The 15,657-nt window shown below is 39.1% G+C and overlaps 1 protein-coding gene across 1 annotated transcript in view; it reads right to left on the bottom strand.

Moving 5' to 3' along the window:
* REPS2 (RALBP1 associated Eps domain containing 2) overlaps positions 1–15,657 on the bottom strand; it is a 130,222-nt gene that overhangs the window by 31,273 nt on the left and 83,292 nt on the right. The window contains exons 10-13 of the mRNA XM_026846229.1: positions 15,443–15,512; positions 13,306–13,368; positions 8,912–8,954; positions 6,215–6,351 (exon numbers count right to left, since the gene is read on the bottom strand). Coding sequence (XP_026702030.1) covers positions 6,215–6,351; positions 8,912–8,954; positions 13,306–13,368; positions 15,443–15,512 — 313 coding nt within the window. The remainder of the gene's footprint in view (positions 1–6,214; positions 6,352–8,911; positions 8,955–13,305; positions 13,369–15,442; positions 15,513–15,657) is intronic.

Genomic DNA, 15,657 nt, shown 5'->3' with positions numbered 1-15,657 from the left:
GCTTGCCTTTAGTAACTAAGACTTACAGACAGCTAACCTCGACAGATACAGGAATTACCTAGCAAATACAATTAGAATCATAGAATCATTTAGGTTGGAAAAGACCTTTAAGATCATCGTCCTACCATTAACCTAACATTGCCAAGTCCACCACTAAACCACGTCCCTAAGTGCCACATCTACAAATCTTTTAAATACCTGCAGGAATGGTGACTCCATCACCTCCCTGGGAAGCCTGTTCCAAAGCTCGACAACCTTTCAGTATTTTTCCTAATATCCAATCTAAACCTCCCCTGGAGCAACTTGAGGCTCTTTCCTCTTGTCCTATTGCTTGTTACCTGGGAGAAGGGACCAACACTCACCTTGCTACAACCTCCTTTCCGGGAGTTGTAGAGAGCGATAAGGTCTCCAATCAGCCTCCTTTCGTCCAGGCTAAACACCCCCAGTTCCCTCAGCCTCTCTTCACAAGACCTGTGCTCTCGACCCTTCACCAGCTTTGTTGCCCTTCTCTGGACACACTCCATCACCTCAATGTCTTTCCTGTAGTGAGGGGCCCAAAACTGAACACAGTAATTGTGGTGTGGCCTCACCAGTGCTGAGTACAGGGGGACAACACTTCCCTGTCCCTGCTGGCCACGCTATTGCTGACACAAGCCAGGATGCCATTGGCCTTCTTGGCCACCTGGGCACACTGCTGGCTCACGTTCAGCCGGGTCTCACCCAGGACCCCCATGTTCTTTTCTGCCAGGCACTTTCCAGCCACTCTTCCCCAAGCCTGTAGTGTTGCACGGGGTTGTTGTGACCCAATTAAGCATAAAATTATTAATTAAGCATAAAGAATACAGAAGATAATGCAGTAATCACACTTATCTAGGTTAAGTTTGGCAGGTTTTTTAGTACCTAGGCCCATGTACCCAAAGGGGAAAGTCAGCTGCATTTGGTTCACTAAACTAAAAATATGATGCAGCTGAAAACATTGCTGAAAACAGCTGTAAACAGTATTAGGGTAACTTTTTGGATCTGTTTGTATCAATGTGTATGACAACAGAGCAATGATCATTTTAATTCTTCAAGTCCTCTTTCCTACACAATTACAGAACTGTTTTATTTGATAAGTGGACTGAAAACATTCAGAAATACATAAAATTTGGCTATGGTTGGGCAAATACAAAAAAAACAAAGACATCTCAACACACACTTATTATTCAGACATCTCCACACTTGGCAAATAAAACCCACCAAACCTGTACATTCAAGGAAAGGTTGTGCTAACTGAATGAAGTAATGAATGTCTGATGAAGTAAAGGAAGTAACAAAGAGTCTTCTTCAAAGGTATGAAAAGGAGGGCAAGATGTGTTGCTGAACACCAGTCTTCCTCTAGCACTAAAGAAAATGAAAGGGTGCAGAAAGAAGTTTGTATTGACTAAGTCTTACGATAAAAGTACCACTTTAAACTGTGTGGGAAACATGTACATGAAGAATTGCAGAAGAGATGTGGGGACATATTTACATCACTTAAAGGAATGCTGATGCACACCAATGTATCTGTTCCCTTGTTCCTTTTCTGTGAACACTACATTTAGAGCAGAGGGGACTTTTTCTTGCTTGGCAGCCATCACTAGCCCAGCAGAGATAAGCAGATGTTACGGATCTGACTGTAGTTAGGAAAACATCATCCTTAATAGAAAACACTGCACTTATCCTAAAATGCTAGTTGTGTTTCCCCTTATAAAGTGTGGTACTTAGCACCTCACATTTTAAAAGGGAGAAAAACCCCAAAAATACTAGCCCCACAGTGCTGGCAGAAACCAGCACCCCCAAAGGAGAAAATCTAGGTTACAGTGAGTATTTGCTTACAAGACGTAAGAAATGGTGCCTGCATTCCACATGTTCTTCACTGCAGGGACAACCACAGCAGGAGGTGAGTTTCAAAAGCAAATGAGTGCTGAAATCCTTCAGTTGAAGGTTCATTTGCAAAAAGTTATATATGGCTGTTTTGATGAATTACAGAGATACTCAATCTGCTTCCATATCAACATGATACTACACTGTTTATGACAATTTTCTGGTTTATCAAAGAAAGTTCTCTTTTCCAAACAAGTATCCTTTGTTCAACAGAACTGTTAATTAAGAGAAGTTAGTCGGAAACTAAACTAAATTGGAAATAAAATGTATTTCAGAGGCATCTGTATCAGTCTAACAAGATCCAGACTGCTGTCACTGCCTGTAACTATGCAGAAGTAAATTCTTTAGGAGCTGCCATGGGCAGAAAACATAACCGAGCAAAATGCCAAAAGACAATGGTTTTGTGTTTTAATACTAAAGCCTAGACTTGCCCCAGTCCCAGAGTTACCCCAAGGCAGACCCTAGCTTACTGCTGCTGTTGAGGGTAAAAGCTGGGAGCCTTGCTGGAGGACTGCTGGACTCTGAGCTGCAGCAATTTTGGCTCCCTTAGTACCTGCTCCCTCACCCAGATCATAGGACAAGTTGGAAGGGAGCATGAGGAGCCCCAGAGTGCAAGTAATTCTGCAAACAACCTTTATGAACAGTGCAGAAAAGCTCTGCGGGCCACAGGCTCCCCAGTCTTACCCTGGGAGCTCTTGGATTGTACCTCAATAGACAGTGAGTTAGAGAAGGAATCAAGATGTAAACCAAGTCATGCATGAATTTAAACTGACATTTTTGTTTCTACTAAAAACCTGCTGTTGTCTTTCCAGGAATGCATAAACCCCAGCCAAGTATTTTCTTAATATGTACATAGGCCAAATGCCAGAGATTATATTCAACAAAAAGAAATAGACTGAGAATCTGGCAATACTGAATTTTTCTCAGATGTTAATGTAAAGGACTACATGATTAAAAAAATAGATTTTTGTCTCTTCACAGAAATTCACATATGGACATTTCAGAAGGTGGGGCCTTTCAATAAGTTCTCTGGGGTTTTTTATGTTTTTCCTGAGTAACACTAGTTACAGCATCCCATAAGAGTGCAGCTGTGGAGTATCAATGAAGGTGCTTCCTTCAAGTCCAAGTTATGTCCAAATTCAACAACTTGAAAGTAGAGTTTCTGTGGCCAGTACATTGTTGGACATCCCAGCCATCATGGATAAATGTTCTCTGTGTATACTTGCCAGGAGAGGGGCATCATAAAGTGGTGGCAAAAATTATATAGCAGCAGTAAACAGAAAACACACACACACACAAAACAATGCCTGCAACAAGGATACACCACAATCTTTGGATTAATTTACCTGAAGAGATTTTTCTTTTTCTGTCTTTAAAAACAAAATAAACAAAAGAAATGCTCCAAACCACTGGTGGCTTCACAATTAAAGAAGTGATACGTATAGATCAACATGACCAGTGAGGAACTGAAAATAAAACTGAGCACTCCTTTGCAGATAGAGAGGCAGATTATCTACCAAACTCAAAGTCAGGATTATTTCTGAACAAGAATTACCAGGACAAAACCTAATGTACCAAAATGGGATTATTCTAATCATGTTGGATACACCTTGAAAGCTATTAAAATGGTCAATTTTACAGTCTGGTTTTCTGTACTGACACTAGGCAGTACGGTGGTGCTAGAAGGAATGGTCATTCTGGTCTGGCTGTGACAATGAGACTATTTTTGAAAACCTAGGAAGGAGAGCACAGAGAAAATGTAAAGCAAAAATTCAGTCAAGAGTACATTAGGACAGAAAGTAATCAACTGATATGCTGATAGAAACACATCAGGCTGTATTACCTGAATAGCCAAGAAACATAAATACCACACTGCCACCATATCTTTTATATCTGTAACTGTGTCATCTGATGGCAGATGGAAACTATTCTAACTTCATTTTTTATACTGTCAGCAGAAATAATAATACAGATTATTATTATTATACAACTGCATGCAAGTCACACAAAAACGCACATGCTCTTTTTGGCAAGGCTCTTCAGCTTAAGGTGTCAGTGCTCAATCCCTCTGTCTTCCTACAAAACTTCTTTTAGAAAGTGCAAAGGGCATCTCAGTGAAGTTTGGCTCTGAAATAATGACCACTTCCTGAGGAAGAACTGTCTCTAGATGAAAAAGGTTTCTGCAAACGATGAGGTCGGAGTTTCTACTGAGAAGCAAGATCGGTAAGGAAAAGGATTTAAAAAAAAAAAAAGGTCAAAAAAAGTGAGGTGATCAAAACAAGAGAAGTGGAAGAAAAGAAAGCAGCTGTATAAAAATCACATTATCAGTAGGATGTTGCAAAAGAACAGCTATTCAGGCCTTACTGACAGGGAAGAACCTGCACATGTTTGTTCACAGAATGAAGAACTGAAAATAACACTTCCAATGCAGGCATTTTACTTCAAAGCAGACCAAGGTAAATGCACCACAGTGCCTGGGCACACTGGGATGGATTGATTTAATCCATTTATTTGAAATGGAACCCTTCTTTGGGCTGGGCTACAAATTGTTTAACAACTTCTTCCTTGAATTCTTCAAAGCTACAAACTCCTCCTTATTCTTTCTCAATGAGCATTTACATTTCTGATACAAAATAGAAGATCTCCATTAGAGGAAGACAACCACCACAGATATTTAGCATTGCCACCAGGGGACATTCAAGAGAGCAAAAAAATGACAGGCCAACGCCCTGTAGGTACAGGAGGAAGCTGAACCTCTAGGAGACCTTCCACATTTCTGCAATTTGGTATCACACTATATTTCAGGTTTTGTCAACATAGAGCCAATTTTTTTCCAACTATAAACAGCTGTAAATTTGAACCAAATACAATGAACAGTTTTAGGGAGACCAGAGCACGCACTTTCTTTCTCTGCAAGCAATCAACTGCCTACCCTTACTTAACTGCCCCGTTTCCAGAGAGAAAGCCCTCTAAAAAGTATTGATAGGACGAGTTATCCTTTCTTGCACTCACTATAACACTGTCAGTTTGTTAAGTTCCCCAGAAGAAATAGTTACGTTACTTCAAAAGTAATGGTGACTTTCAAAACAATCCATTTCAAAAGCAAGATGTTACTTTTCATTCACAGAATGAAGACTTTGAGAATTTACATTCTCTTTTGATTTGTGTTCCAAGAGAAACCTAAATCCAAGTGTTTTTCCTTCCAGCTATACTTTTTATCTGGATTCTGAGAGGATTTGCTGCCTTAGAAAATGTGTACTGGGCTCTGTTTGGGGGTTTATTTTGATGTATAATGAAATCAAAATCAGAGGCAACAGATCCCTGAACAGGAACCACAAAGATCAGGAATTGCTTCTCTGTGTAAGGCAATAAAAAAAGAAGTTTATTCCTATTGAGTTTCAGGGTTCAGCACATATAGCAGGACTCTCAAATTCTGTCTGGTGTTTGCACAAAAAAAAAGTCCCATACAGCAGAAGATTAAATTAGTTCTTTTCTACTCCAACCACCACATTAGAGAGCCTAGTTAAAACATTCCTTGACACAGTCAAACCTTGGCTTTCTTCTGAAGCATAAAGATGACCATGTTTAACCTAGCCCTTGAATCAGATGATTGGTGCTCTGGTCTGTTTCAAGCACACTGCTAAAACACAGCGATCCTGGGTGACTGCTGCCCCGAACAAACAGCTCCTCCTTCCACCACTCACTGTGCAAGGCAAAAGGACCATTCAAACACCAACAGAGTGGAAAGCAGTTTTCTTTCAGTTCACTCCAGCTACTATTCTACACTTTCTTTCTCTCCCCTCAACACGCAATCCTGTCAAAAGAAATCAGCCTCTCTTTTTACTCAAAGACTGGTTTCCGATTGCCCCCACGCATATGGAAGATTTCAACATCAAAAATGTTTGCACACAAGAGATTTCATTTTCTCCCAGTTTAAACATTAAGGGCTTTCTTCCTGCTTCTGAACTAAAAAAAAAAATATATATATTAATAAAAATCAAATATATTGTAGTTACTGATGAAAACTGTCTAAACAGCCAGACTAGTTATGAACAGTCAGTGATGACAGACTACCATATGTTAAGTTTCCCATTACTGCACCAGAAAGTGTTATAATCACCTTAATTACAGCAACAGTGATATTTTCCCCTCAGTGGCAATGTAATGCAAGAAAGTGCAACTTCTGTTCTGCCATGTATTACTGTCTATAGCAAAAGTGAGCACATGTGCATATTGTCAGCATTTGTGCAAACAGATCGTTGCCAAGTATGCAGATAACCTCAAAAGAATGAAAGAAAGTAAACTTTACCTTGTGTGTTTTGTTGAAATATTTTGTTCAGATCCAAAGAAGAAGCTCTGGAATGTGACTTCTGTGGCCTTGGAGGTGGCGTAGGGGGCTCTTCTCCCTTTTTTATGGCATCTTCTATTGATGTGCTAGAATAAGACCTAATGAAAAACAGGAGAGAAAAAAAAGCAGAAAATATTTTATTTCAGAAATACATTTTAAACCACCACAATGAAGAGTACCTAAAACCACACTGACCAGGACTCAGGTTCATAGTGGAAATTCCTTGCCTTAATGACTGAAAGTTTCCCCTTAAAATAAGGCGGATTTATTTGGCAACCGAGGGACCTAAGCATCTGGACAAAGGAACAAGTCATGCTTACAGGGCTAGTATTTTTTAAGGTCCTTTATATCACAGCTTCAGGCCTTCTTAGGTAACTTCAACTGTCAACAGGATAATTGTAGCAACAATTTTGAATAAACCTGAGTAAAATTCTCCACCCGCCCCTCTCAACTGTGTGGGTACCGTTTATACAGGTATAGCTTCAATCTACCTCTTACAAGTACACATTTTGTAATTTATAATATCTTAACTATTAGAGTAAATTTTTCATAGCAAAAATTCGCCAAATTCCACAAATTCCAGAAAAACAAATGGCTCCAAAGTGACCAAAACTGGTCAAAATACATGGCTCAGTACATCTTTCCAGGCCCTTCCACACCCCATTAAGCCCAATGCAGGGCATTCACTAAGAATTCTGAGTTTGCCGAATAGTGTCCAATATTTTTCAGCTGTTGTAGTTACAGTTTTTCTGCAAGTCCGAGAGCTTTGTTCAAAATGAGCCTTGACAATGTGAGATGTTACACTTACTGTAACACATTATACATGACAAGAAAGACCAAAACCACATTTGAGTAGAACAGAAATAACTCCCACTAATGGGAAATGGATCATTTTTTTGCCAAACAGGCTGTTGTTAGAAAACAGCTCTGTAATGGGACAGACATTTGGCAATGCTGATCCTATGTTTCTGATGTAAACTTTAATAAATACAGGAATGAAAGCTGTAATTTCTTCAAAATGTACATGTGAAACAGAAACCTGTGCTAACGATGAATTTTTTGTCTTGGTGGAGTTTTGGATTCCATAACCTTATCATATGAGACTTAACCCAACCCCTCTGAAATAAATGGAAAAGCTTAGAATCAGGATTTATGCTTTAACTTTCCCTATTATGTGGTGTATATTTTATTTGCATTAAAATTGTACTACCTAACATATGAGCTTTTCAACTCTCTTTTTTTAAAGCTCAAGTAAGGTAACAGCTGCCAGGAAAAAATATATGCCAGCTCCAGCAATGCCAACACAGAGCCCCATGACAATGAATTGTGGCTTGCAGCAGACAGACCTGGCATCTAAACATCAGTTAAGAGTCTGCGGCTAAGAATCTGCACAGATTAAGCTATAAAGCCAGGCTCCAGAGCTGAGAGCTGTAACAGACTCAAACTGTAGCCTCTGGTGGTCAAGCACACCTCAAGACAAAGACCTTCGAGTTTATAGAGCCCTCCAGGGACAAGCACAGCTGCACATCTGAGTTTAAGGATGTATACAGGAATCCTTAGTCTGAATTTCTGCATTGAAGTGGTGACATATAGTCAGATGTGAGACAGTCATATGTGACACAGTAGTCACATTCAAATTACTTTTTTCCAACTTTTTAAAGCATTTTCTATTTTATGCATTTTTGCATAAAATACTTCTCATGTTTTTTTCCATATTTGCAATTTATGATTCAGCAACACAGCAAGAAAATTTAAAACAGTATGAAAACTAAAAAGCTTTGGCTAGCGGCAGAAAAATAGCACACAAGGCAGTTCAGCCTTCGTGGATGTAGGTACTCAAAACAGGATTTCAATATTAATTCATCATGCTTATAGCTGATCCTCTCTTATTAGCAGGCTTTGACAAGCTTGTAAGGAGGGAGCTCCTGATTATATTCTCATTACCTAAGAAAAAAAAAAATGAAGCACTCTAACTAGCACGGAAAAAAAAGAGTTTGAAGGTCAGTGCACAATATGACTATACACCAAAATGGTGGATAGCCAAACCAAATGTAATCCATTTATAGACAATATTTCCTGGCACAGGTTTCCCTTTTCTTTCAAACATCCAAATTCAGCAGGTGTCATTTCTAGCACACAAAAGCGCGAGTCCCTAAGTGCTCCCATCACGTGCCAACTAGTCACAGTAAAGTACACACGCACACACCAACGAAAGGATTCACTCACCCCCATCTGAGAGCTGAGCTACCACTGCTGTTTCTGTGGGAGCATGCAGTATCTCCCTCCATATGCAATCACTGAGCAGGTTCCAACAACACAACATTGCTGAGAAGGTTTCCCACAACAGGCTGGTCCCCACTGTCCCACCACGATGCCCCTGGGGCTCACCAGGAAGCATCCACCGCCCTGACAAGGCAGAGGGGCTGGGCAGACAGGCAAAAGCCCCAGTGCCTTATGACCAGAGATCACAGGGCCCTAGGGCAGTACTTATGTAGGGTCTATAACTTACAGATCCCTCCCGGTAAATCTGATCTGAGCTGTACTTCCAGCACACCACCAATTAAAAAAAAAAAATTTAAATGCGACACCATTTCTTACACCTGTATCTAACACCAGAGGAACGTATGTCTTCTCCTGAAATAGAAATGAAAGCAGTACCTGGATCGTGGTCTGGCTTTAAGTGCATTAGATTCCTGAGCAGCTGGAACAGAAGAAAAAAAAGAATCACTAAAGCATCATATTTTAAATAAACGCCTGTAGCTGCAGAAAGTGTTCATTAAAAATGTGAGCGTTGCAAATGTGGATGCGAGAGTGTGCTAATCTCACATGAGCAACAGGGATTGATTTTCGCTTCCACTTCCCCTTTGTTTTTGTAGCATGTGAAGGGCCTAAGAATTCAAAAGCCCACATGTAGTCAGCACTTCACCTTTTAATTTGGTTACCAGAACAATGTAAGAGCATCTGATAGCTGTGACCTGTACTACTGTATGTAATTGTGACAAAGCAACATAAGGAATATCATAAACTTTCCACAGAAAATATCTTATTCCTAGTCCAGATATCTATTAGCTGTCCGATTCCCAAGTTACAAAAGTTTATGCCCTTCCTAAATAACTAATCAGTATAAATGTATATCTTCTCACTGCCCACAAAAAAAAAATAAAATTGACACATCAGGTTGAAACTTCTTTGACATTGGGAAGGAATGATATTTGAAGGTAGAAAGCTTTACAGGCTAGATGTTGATCAAACACATTTCTATCAATGTAAAAATCTGTTTCTTTTATTTGGATCAATTCCAAATATCCTGCCACATGCAGGTTTTGTGTGATAGGCAAACAACAGTGCTGACTTATCTTCTCTGGGTAATTCCTCAAGGCTGTTGCTTGGTTTACATAGTCTTTTTGTGATTTTTCTGTTATTCTCCTTACTAACATCAGATAATTTTGAGAAAACATATCTCTCTGATTGCTTTCAAATTCTGCCCACTGAGACATCCTCAAGGTATTACAGCAGCATCAGTGATCCCAATGCACACAAAAAGGGAATCTTAGTACTTTTCCCATTATTCTGCTAATCAAGGTACAACACTTAAGAGAAGCAAGTAGGTTGAGGAGAAAAAAAAAACCAAACAAAAAACTGTTTCTAGCTTCCTTCAGATATATGCCTACTTTCAAGTCAGACATTTATCTATCCCCAGCTACTACACGTCACTACCTGAGAATACAACAGATCCTCTAAAACCTGGAGCTGGAGCTACCTGTGGGGGCAGCTGGCATATACTGAATTTGTAATGGCTTGCATTGTAGTACTGCACAGACCCTCCATAGGAGGCTTTAGGCTCACAGAAGACAAGTAACAGCACATGGCACACATGTAGCCATACAATATTTCTTCATAAAAGAAACTGCTTTTAGGGTTATTCATTGTTAGATGGTGCTTTGGATGGAATAAACCCACATGCAGCTGGCAATAACACAAACAACCACTTATAAACCAAGTTCCAGTAGATTATTGTCACCACCAAACTGGCTCATAGTCATTCCAGATTTCTGTGCAACAAACTCTTCCTAACAACTAAAGGAGGGAGAGGGAATTATTAAAAATATGCAGTGGTGATAATCTTCCTCTCTGTGTCAAACTCCCAGAGAATACAACTTCAGACACTGCATCCCTACAGCATATGACCCAATTCTTCCAATGCTGAAATTGCTGATTATTAAGTTACATGCACAATTACTAAATACATGCCACTTAGAAATAGGAAGTATAAATCCTTTCCAAGCTAAGCCATGCTTAAGAACCTTCAAATTTTCTTTCCTTTATGGAGACTGCAATTCTATTCATACTTCTTTTAGAAAGCCTTTCATCTAAAAACCTGCAGGTAAAACTGACATTAAAACTCTCCAAGGACATCTTGTTGAGGTAAACAGGAAAGCAGACAAGGACGAGAGAATCCGGAAATGACTACTAATAAAAATTGATAGCAATAGAATACTACTGCCAAGGATTTTCTTTTAAGCTTTTGAAAAATCAGGAAATTCAAGGCTACAGTTACACAATACCCAGACTTAGCTTTACCTTTCAAAAGGGGTAATACAGTATAAATAAAAATATTATAAAGTGGGTACTTCATTATTAGGACATACAACAGTGGCAAGATTTCCATAAAACATGCAGTTATTTTTGTATGCTCAGACTGTACATACTTTGTGTTTAAGGTTCAGGTTTATGCACGTACATCACATAATAATTCAAGATAACACAAAGCTATTTACCCAGTTCATGAGTTTTCCATATTTCTATCATTATGGATATGTCAGGCTAACTTCCATGAAACTGATAAAAAGGTAAAAAGCTGTTGAGTAAATGAATTACATTTATTATTTAGAAGTTTGTACAATTCCTGGAGTAGTAAAGCCTGATGAACTGAATAGCTTGGTCTGCACTGAAGTCATATACAATCACAAACTCTTATTTATTCATTCACAGGAGAGCATGAAGGTTCCTGTTTTGTGTGTTTAACTGTTCTCATGCCCCACTTCCAATACAACTTAATTTTATCATTCCAAAGAATGCCGATTCAGTAACTTTGGGCTGTGGCCTAATACCTTATATTCAACTAGTGCCTCCTTGCTTTACAGGCTGAAGATTAGGTGGAAAATTGTACCATAAAAGGTGCAAGTATGTCACATGGCTCAAGAAAAATACAAAGCATTCCTCACTAGTCTAAATGACCCTCACTGACTCATCTCTTAACAGTGGCCTAGGCAGAAATGTACAGTCTAAATGCTCACAAATTTGGTACTCAATTCTTTAAAAGTCTAAGGCAAACAATAATCTTGCACTTAAGAGCCTAAATAAACTGTCCAAATATTCAGAGATGCTGAGCATATAAAGTTTTTACTGATTTCAAGTTTCTAGTTCTTCTGATGGCAAAGAAAACTTTCCTGTAATGAAGCACAGCAGTATCATCTTTCCTGAATTTACATGAACAGCCCAAATGAAAAATCAAAGAAGGATGTAAAATTTCTCCCACTTCATCCCAACTGAGTTTTCATCTTGAAGGTTAATGATTACAATGACCTTTTGGAATGGTGACCAATTCTGAAATAACTACTCAGTTACTGTGCTGTATCTAGCCCACTGGAGAGACAAAACATTTTTACTTCTAACACCAATCATACCATGCAAACTGAGAGCATGCTTGCTCAACCCTCAATGTGCAGGACAGCAAGGGTGAAACCCCTACAGTGACAAGAGTCATGATGATGGGGTGAAACTCTGCCACTGCTTCCCTTGGTACACAAACACAGCACCGCTGCTGGAGAAGCACAGCAGCACTGGGAAGACCTCCTTGACTAGGAGACAAAGGACATAGGGAAAATTCGAGGTCAGTGGCAAAGGAGATGTGCAGGTGACAGATTTTTATTTTTTTTTTTTCCTAAGAGTACTGAAGACTGAATCGCTGAACTGAAAGTCTTGCAATCACCCCCCTCTCCCCCTGAGAGGGAACTCTAAGAGTGTGTGTGTGTGTGTGTGTGTGTGTGTGTGTGTGAAGGAGAAGCAGCAATCATTTGAGAATAGGAGCTGAAGATAGGAAATCTGGCAGCTGCCAAGTGTTTGGGAAGAAGCCAGGAAAAAAAGAGTTGGGAAATGAGGCATGCAGCTGTTGAGCAGCCTTGAATAAATCGAGCTGTAAGACAGAACTGCTGTGACAGACATGTGGGGTCAGTTTTCTTAATCAAGGGTATCTTCACAAGTAAAAACATTTATGCAGAAGGAAAAGAAAGCAAGTCCAGATTTTAGCTTAACGGCGACCAGGGAGGGTTGCGCTCTTGCCACTCTAGGAAACAGATTAACAAAGACTAAGGCAAGGGAGGTCTGATGAAGTGAATGCATGGGAAGTTTCCGGAGCAACTAAGCAATTCTGACATATGCTGTTCCAGAAATAACATTTTCCAGTATGATAGGAACAAGGAGTGTATGTTGGACTTGGAGAGAGAAAAATCAGGGGTGGTTTCAACAAAGAAACATCCCCTGAATCAAAAGCTTACATCAGTGCTGTAAGTGCCACAAGGTCTGTGTTTCCAAAAGGCTTTCTGCCCTTGAACTCCTTGACAGAAAACATAAGCTCAGTTTTTATAAAGAAACAGGCCATTTCAGAATAGTTACTGAATACTTAAGCCATACTTGAGAAGAGCTTTTATCAGGAGGCACAATATTCATGCTCTAGCATCTTGCTTGTAGTACAGAAAAAACAAAATTCAGACTCCTTACAAAATGCTACATTAAAAACATTTCCCACACATGAAAAATGCACATACACTAACAAAGGAACAAAACCAAGAAAACCTTTTGGAAACTTGAAGTACTAATTAATTCTGCAAGTAGTAGTCTTTAGGAGGCAAAAGCTGATTTTACTCGTAAAATAGTATGAGAGCAAAAGGATTTTAAAATTAAACAAATTACATTAATTTAGGCTTACTGAGATATAAAAATATTTGATTGATATTCTAATGCAAGTAACACGTCAATTTTTTCTTACTTACTTTTCACAGTTAAGTGCTGAAATTCCTTTGGTATCATTTTGAGAGCAGTGCTTACTTTAAGAGCTTAAAGAAAACAAAACAATGAGAATTACTTTAAGTATGTGCAGATAAAAATCTACAGTAGCTCTGACAAAGGAGCACCTAAATTGGTATTAGTTTAGTACATCTAATAATGCTAAACATCGTACTCAAAAACAGAAGTAGCCAAATACCCTCAGAACACCCAAACACTCAAAAAAGTAACAATTTTTAAGAGACAAGAGTCAAGAACAGAAAGACCTATGTCCAAATTGCAAATAATCCTGGTTTTTAAGAATTTGGGGGTTTGGTGTCTAAATCCATGGAATTCTGCTCCGGAGATGCAGTGCTATCAGAGAGGTAGCCCCTGGTGACACTTGGCAGAGCCGGGACACACCTCTCCCAAGTTACAAACCAGTAAAGCCAGGGCACACGACAGACTGCTTCTGGCAACTGAAACCTCACCAGCCTGCCCCAGGGAATGTCATATGGCACCAACAGAACCAGGGTTAAAATTTAGGAAATCACAATCTTTGTGCTTATTCCCCTTCCATTGATGCCTACACATCCTTTCTCAGGCCATTCTTAATGCATTGTTATGTATTTTAATGTACTGAAATAAAAGACCACTTGGAATGAAGTCTCTCATCTTCATCTCCCTTTACCAAACAAAACATGGGAAGTCTGGTTCTCATGATCTAGTTCTATTTAGTCCTATTTATATTATATTCCACATTTAACTATATTATAACCTGATAGAGTAGAGCTAAGTTACTTGCACAGTTTTGAAAATGCAGGAAAACTTGCTTCTGTGGTTCTGAACTACAGGTTCTTGACTTCTGGAGAGATCTCATCACTCGGGAGAGCAATCTGCTCTTTCATTTGTCAGAATAGCAATAAATGGTAGAACAAGAGGCATTTGTTCTTTGGCTGAAAAGGTAGGAATCTATGTCATAAACACAACAAATCTTCAGCCCTGAAGGACTGCATGTACTAAAGCAACTTCCCATCTGACTTAACACGTCAGCTACCAAAAGCAAAGCATAAGTTCTTCACCTACACAGGGAAGAAAAAAGATTCCCCAAGTAAAAAAGTAAATCTGCCCTAGACATATGAAAGCAATAGCCTTCAAGGTTCAAATCCTGCTGTTGTTCATTACAATTTTTACAACAAAACAAACCTTGTCAACAAAGCATTAATTTCTTGGAATATGCTGACTTAAAGTGTTTTACAAACACCCATCAATTCTGGCAACCTTTCTTTGAACCAAGGACATTGAGAATCTGCCAAACTCAAGTCACATATGAGTGTGGAAGATGATTCAGGAATGTGAACTACCTGGTCTCACAGCTCTGATGCAACCTCAGCATGTGGACAGCTGTTGAGGTCAAGATTTCTAGGGTTTTTTTAATTAATGTATAATCCACAGCTCTGAGAAGGCGGCAACAAAATACCCACAACTATTTGTTTCCATAGTTGAGGGACAGGGACAGCGACAGCAGGTGAGAACCTGGAAGGTCAGGGAACAGGCATATAAAAGGGAACGACTGTGTGATGATCCAGCACCATTTCTGGAAGTCCTAATCAATGCTGAATGGAAAAGATGACCAACTTCAGTGAACATGGTTTGCTGCTGACTGATTTCAAATGAAATAAATTAACCGAGTATTTTCAATACAGTTTGTCCAAAACTTTTGTTTTTCAGGAAAGTATAGGGACTTTTTTTAAAAATAGGAATAAAAACTATCTTTTAAGTGTTGCTATTTCCTGCAACATGGGAAATCCAAAATTTGGCACAATGTAGCCTTTACTCTTACAAAATTCCTGATAATGACAATTACAACTTCGTTAAAATACAAAGTGCAACATTAATTGCCCTAGGACTAGACATATTTTAGAAGGTGCATTTCATATCATGCACATGACAGAACTAACTTTGAAGCAAACGCATCCATTTATTTGTCTTCAACTCAGCTGCTGTATAAACCTATGGCAACACATAGACAGCTTAGAAATTAAAAATGCCATTGCTTCTGTCAGTGAATATACAGAACTACTAATAACACACAGAACTTAACTCATAATGGGGGGTAGGAGGGGAAGTGATTTATTTGAATACCTTGTTTGTCATCTTTCTTTGCATCTTGTAACAGGGCAGAGTTATCAGGTACCTCTTCAGCTGATGCCTTCTTAAAGAAAGAAGATTTATTATACTGATTGGCACAGCTCCCACATTTCCACAGTCAAATATATAAGAATACAGAGCAACACAAATAAAGGTGATATTCTCTCCTGCACCATGATTTGCTTTGTAAAATAAAGTAGCATAGAGGA

Source organism: Athene cunicularia, assembly GCF_003259725.1.
Source record: "Athene cunicularia isolate RWA chromosome 1 unlocalized genomic scaffold, athCun1 chr1_part1, whole genome shotgun sequence".
Classification (NCBI taxonomy): domain Eukaryota; kingdom Metazoa; phylum Chordata; class Aves; order Strigiformes; family Strigidae; genus Athene; species Athene cunicularia.
Note: the sequence above shows the minus strand (reverse complement) of the source record. Positions and strands in the feature narration are given on the sequence as shown.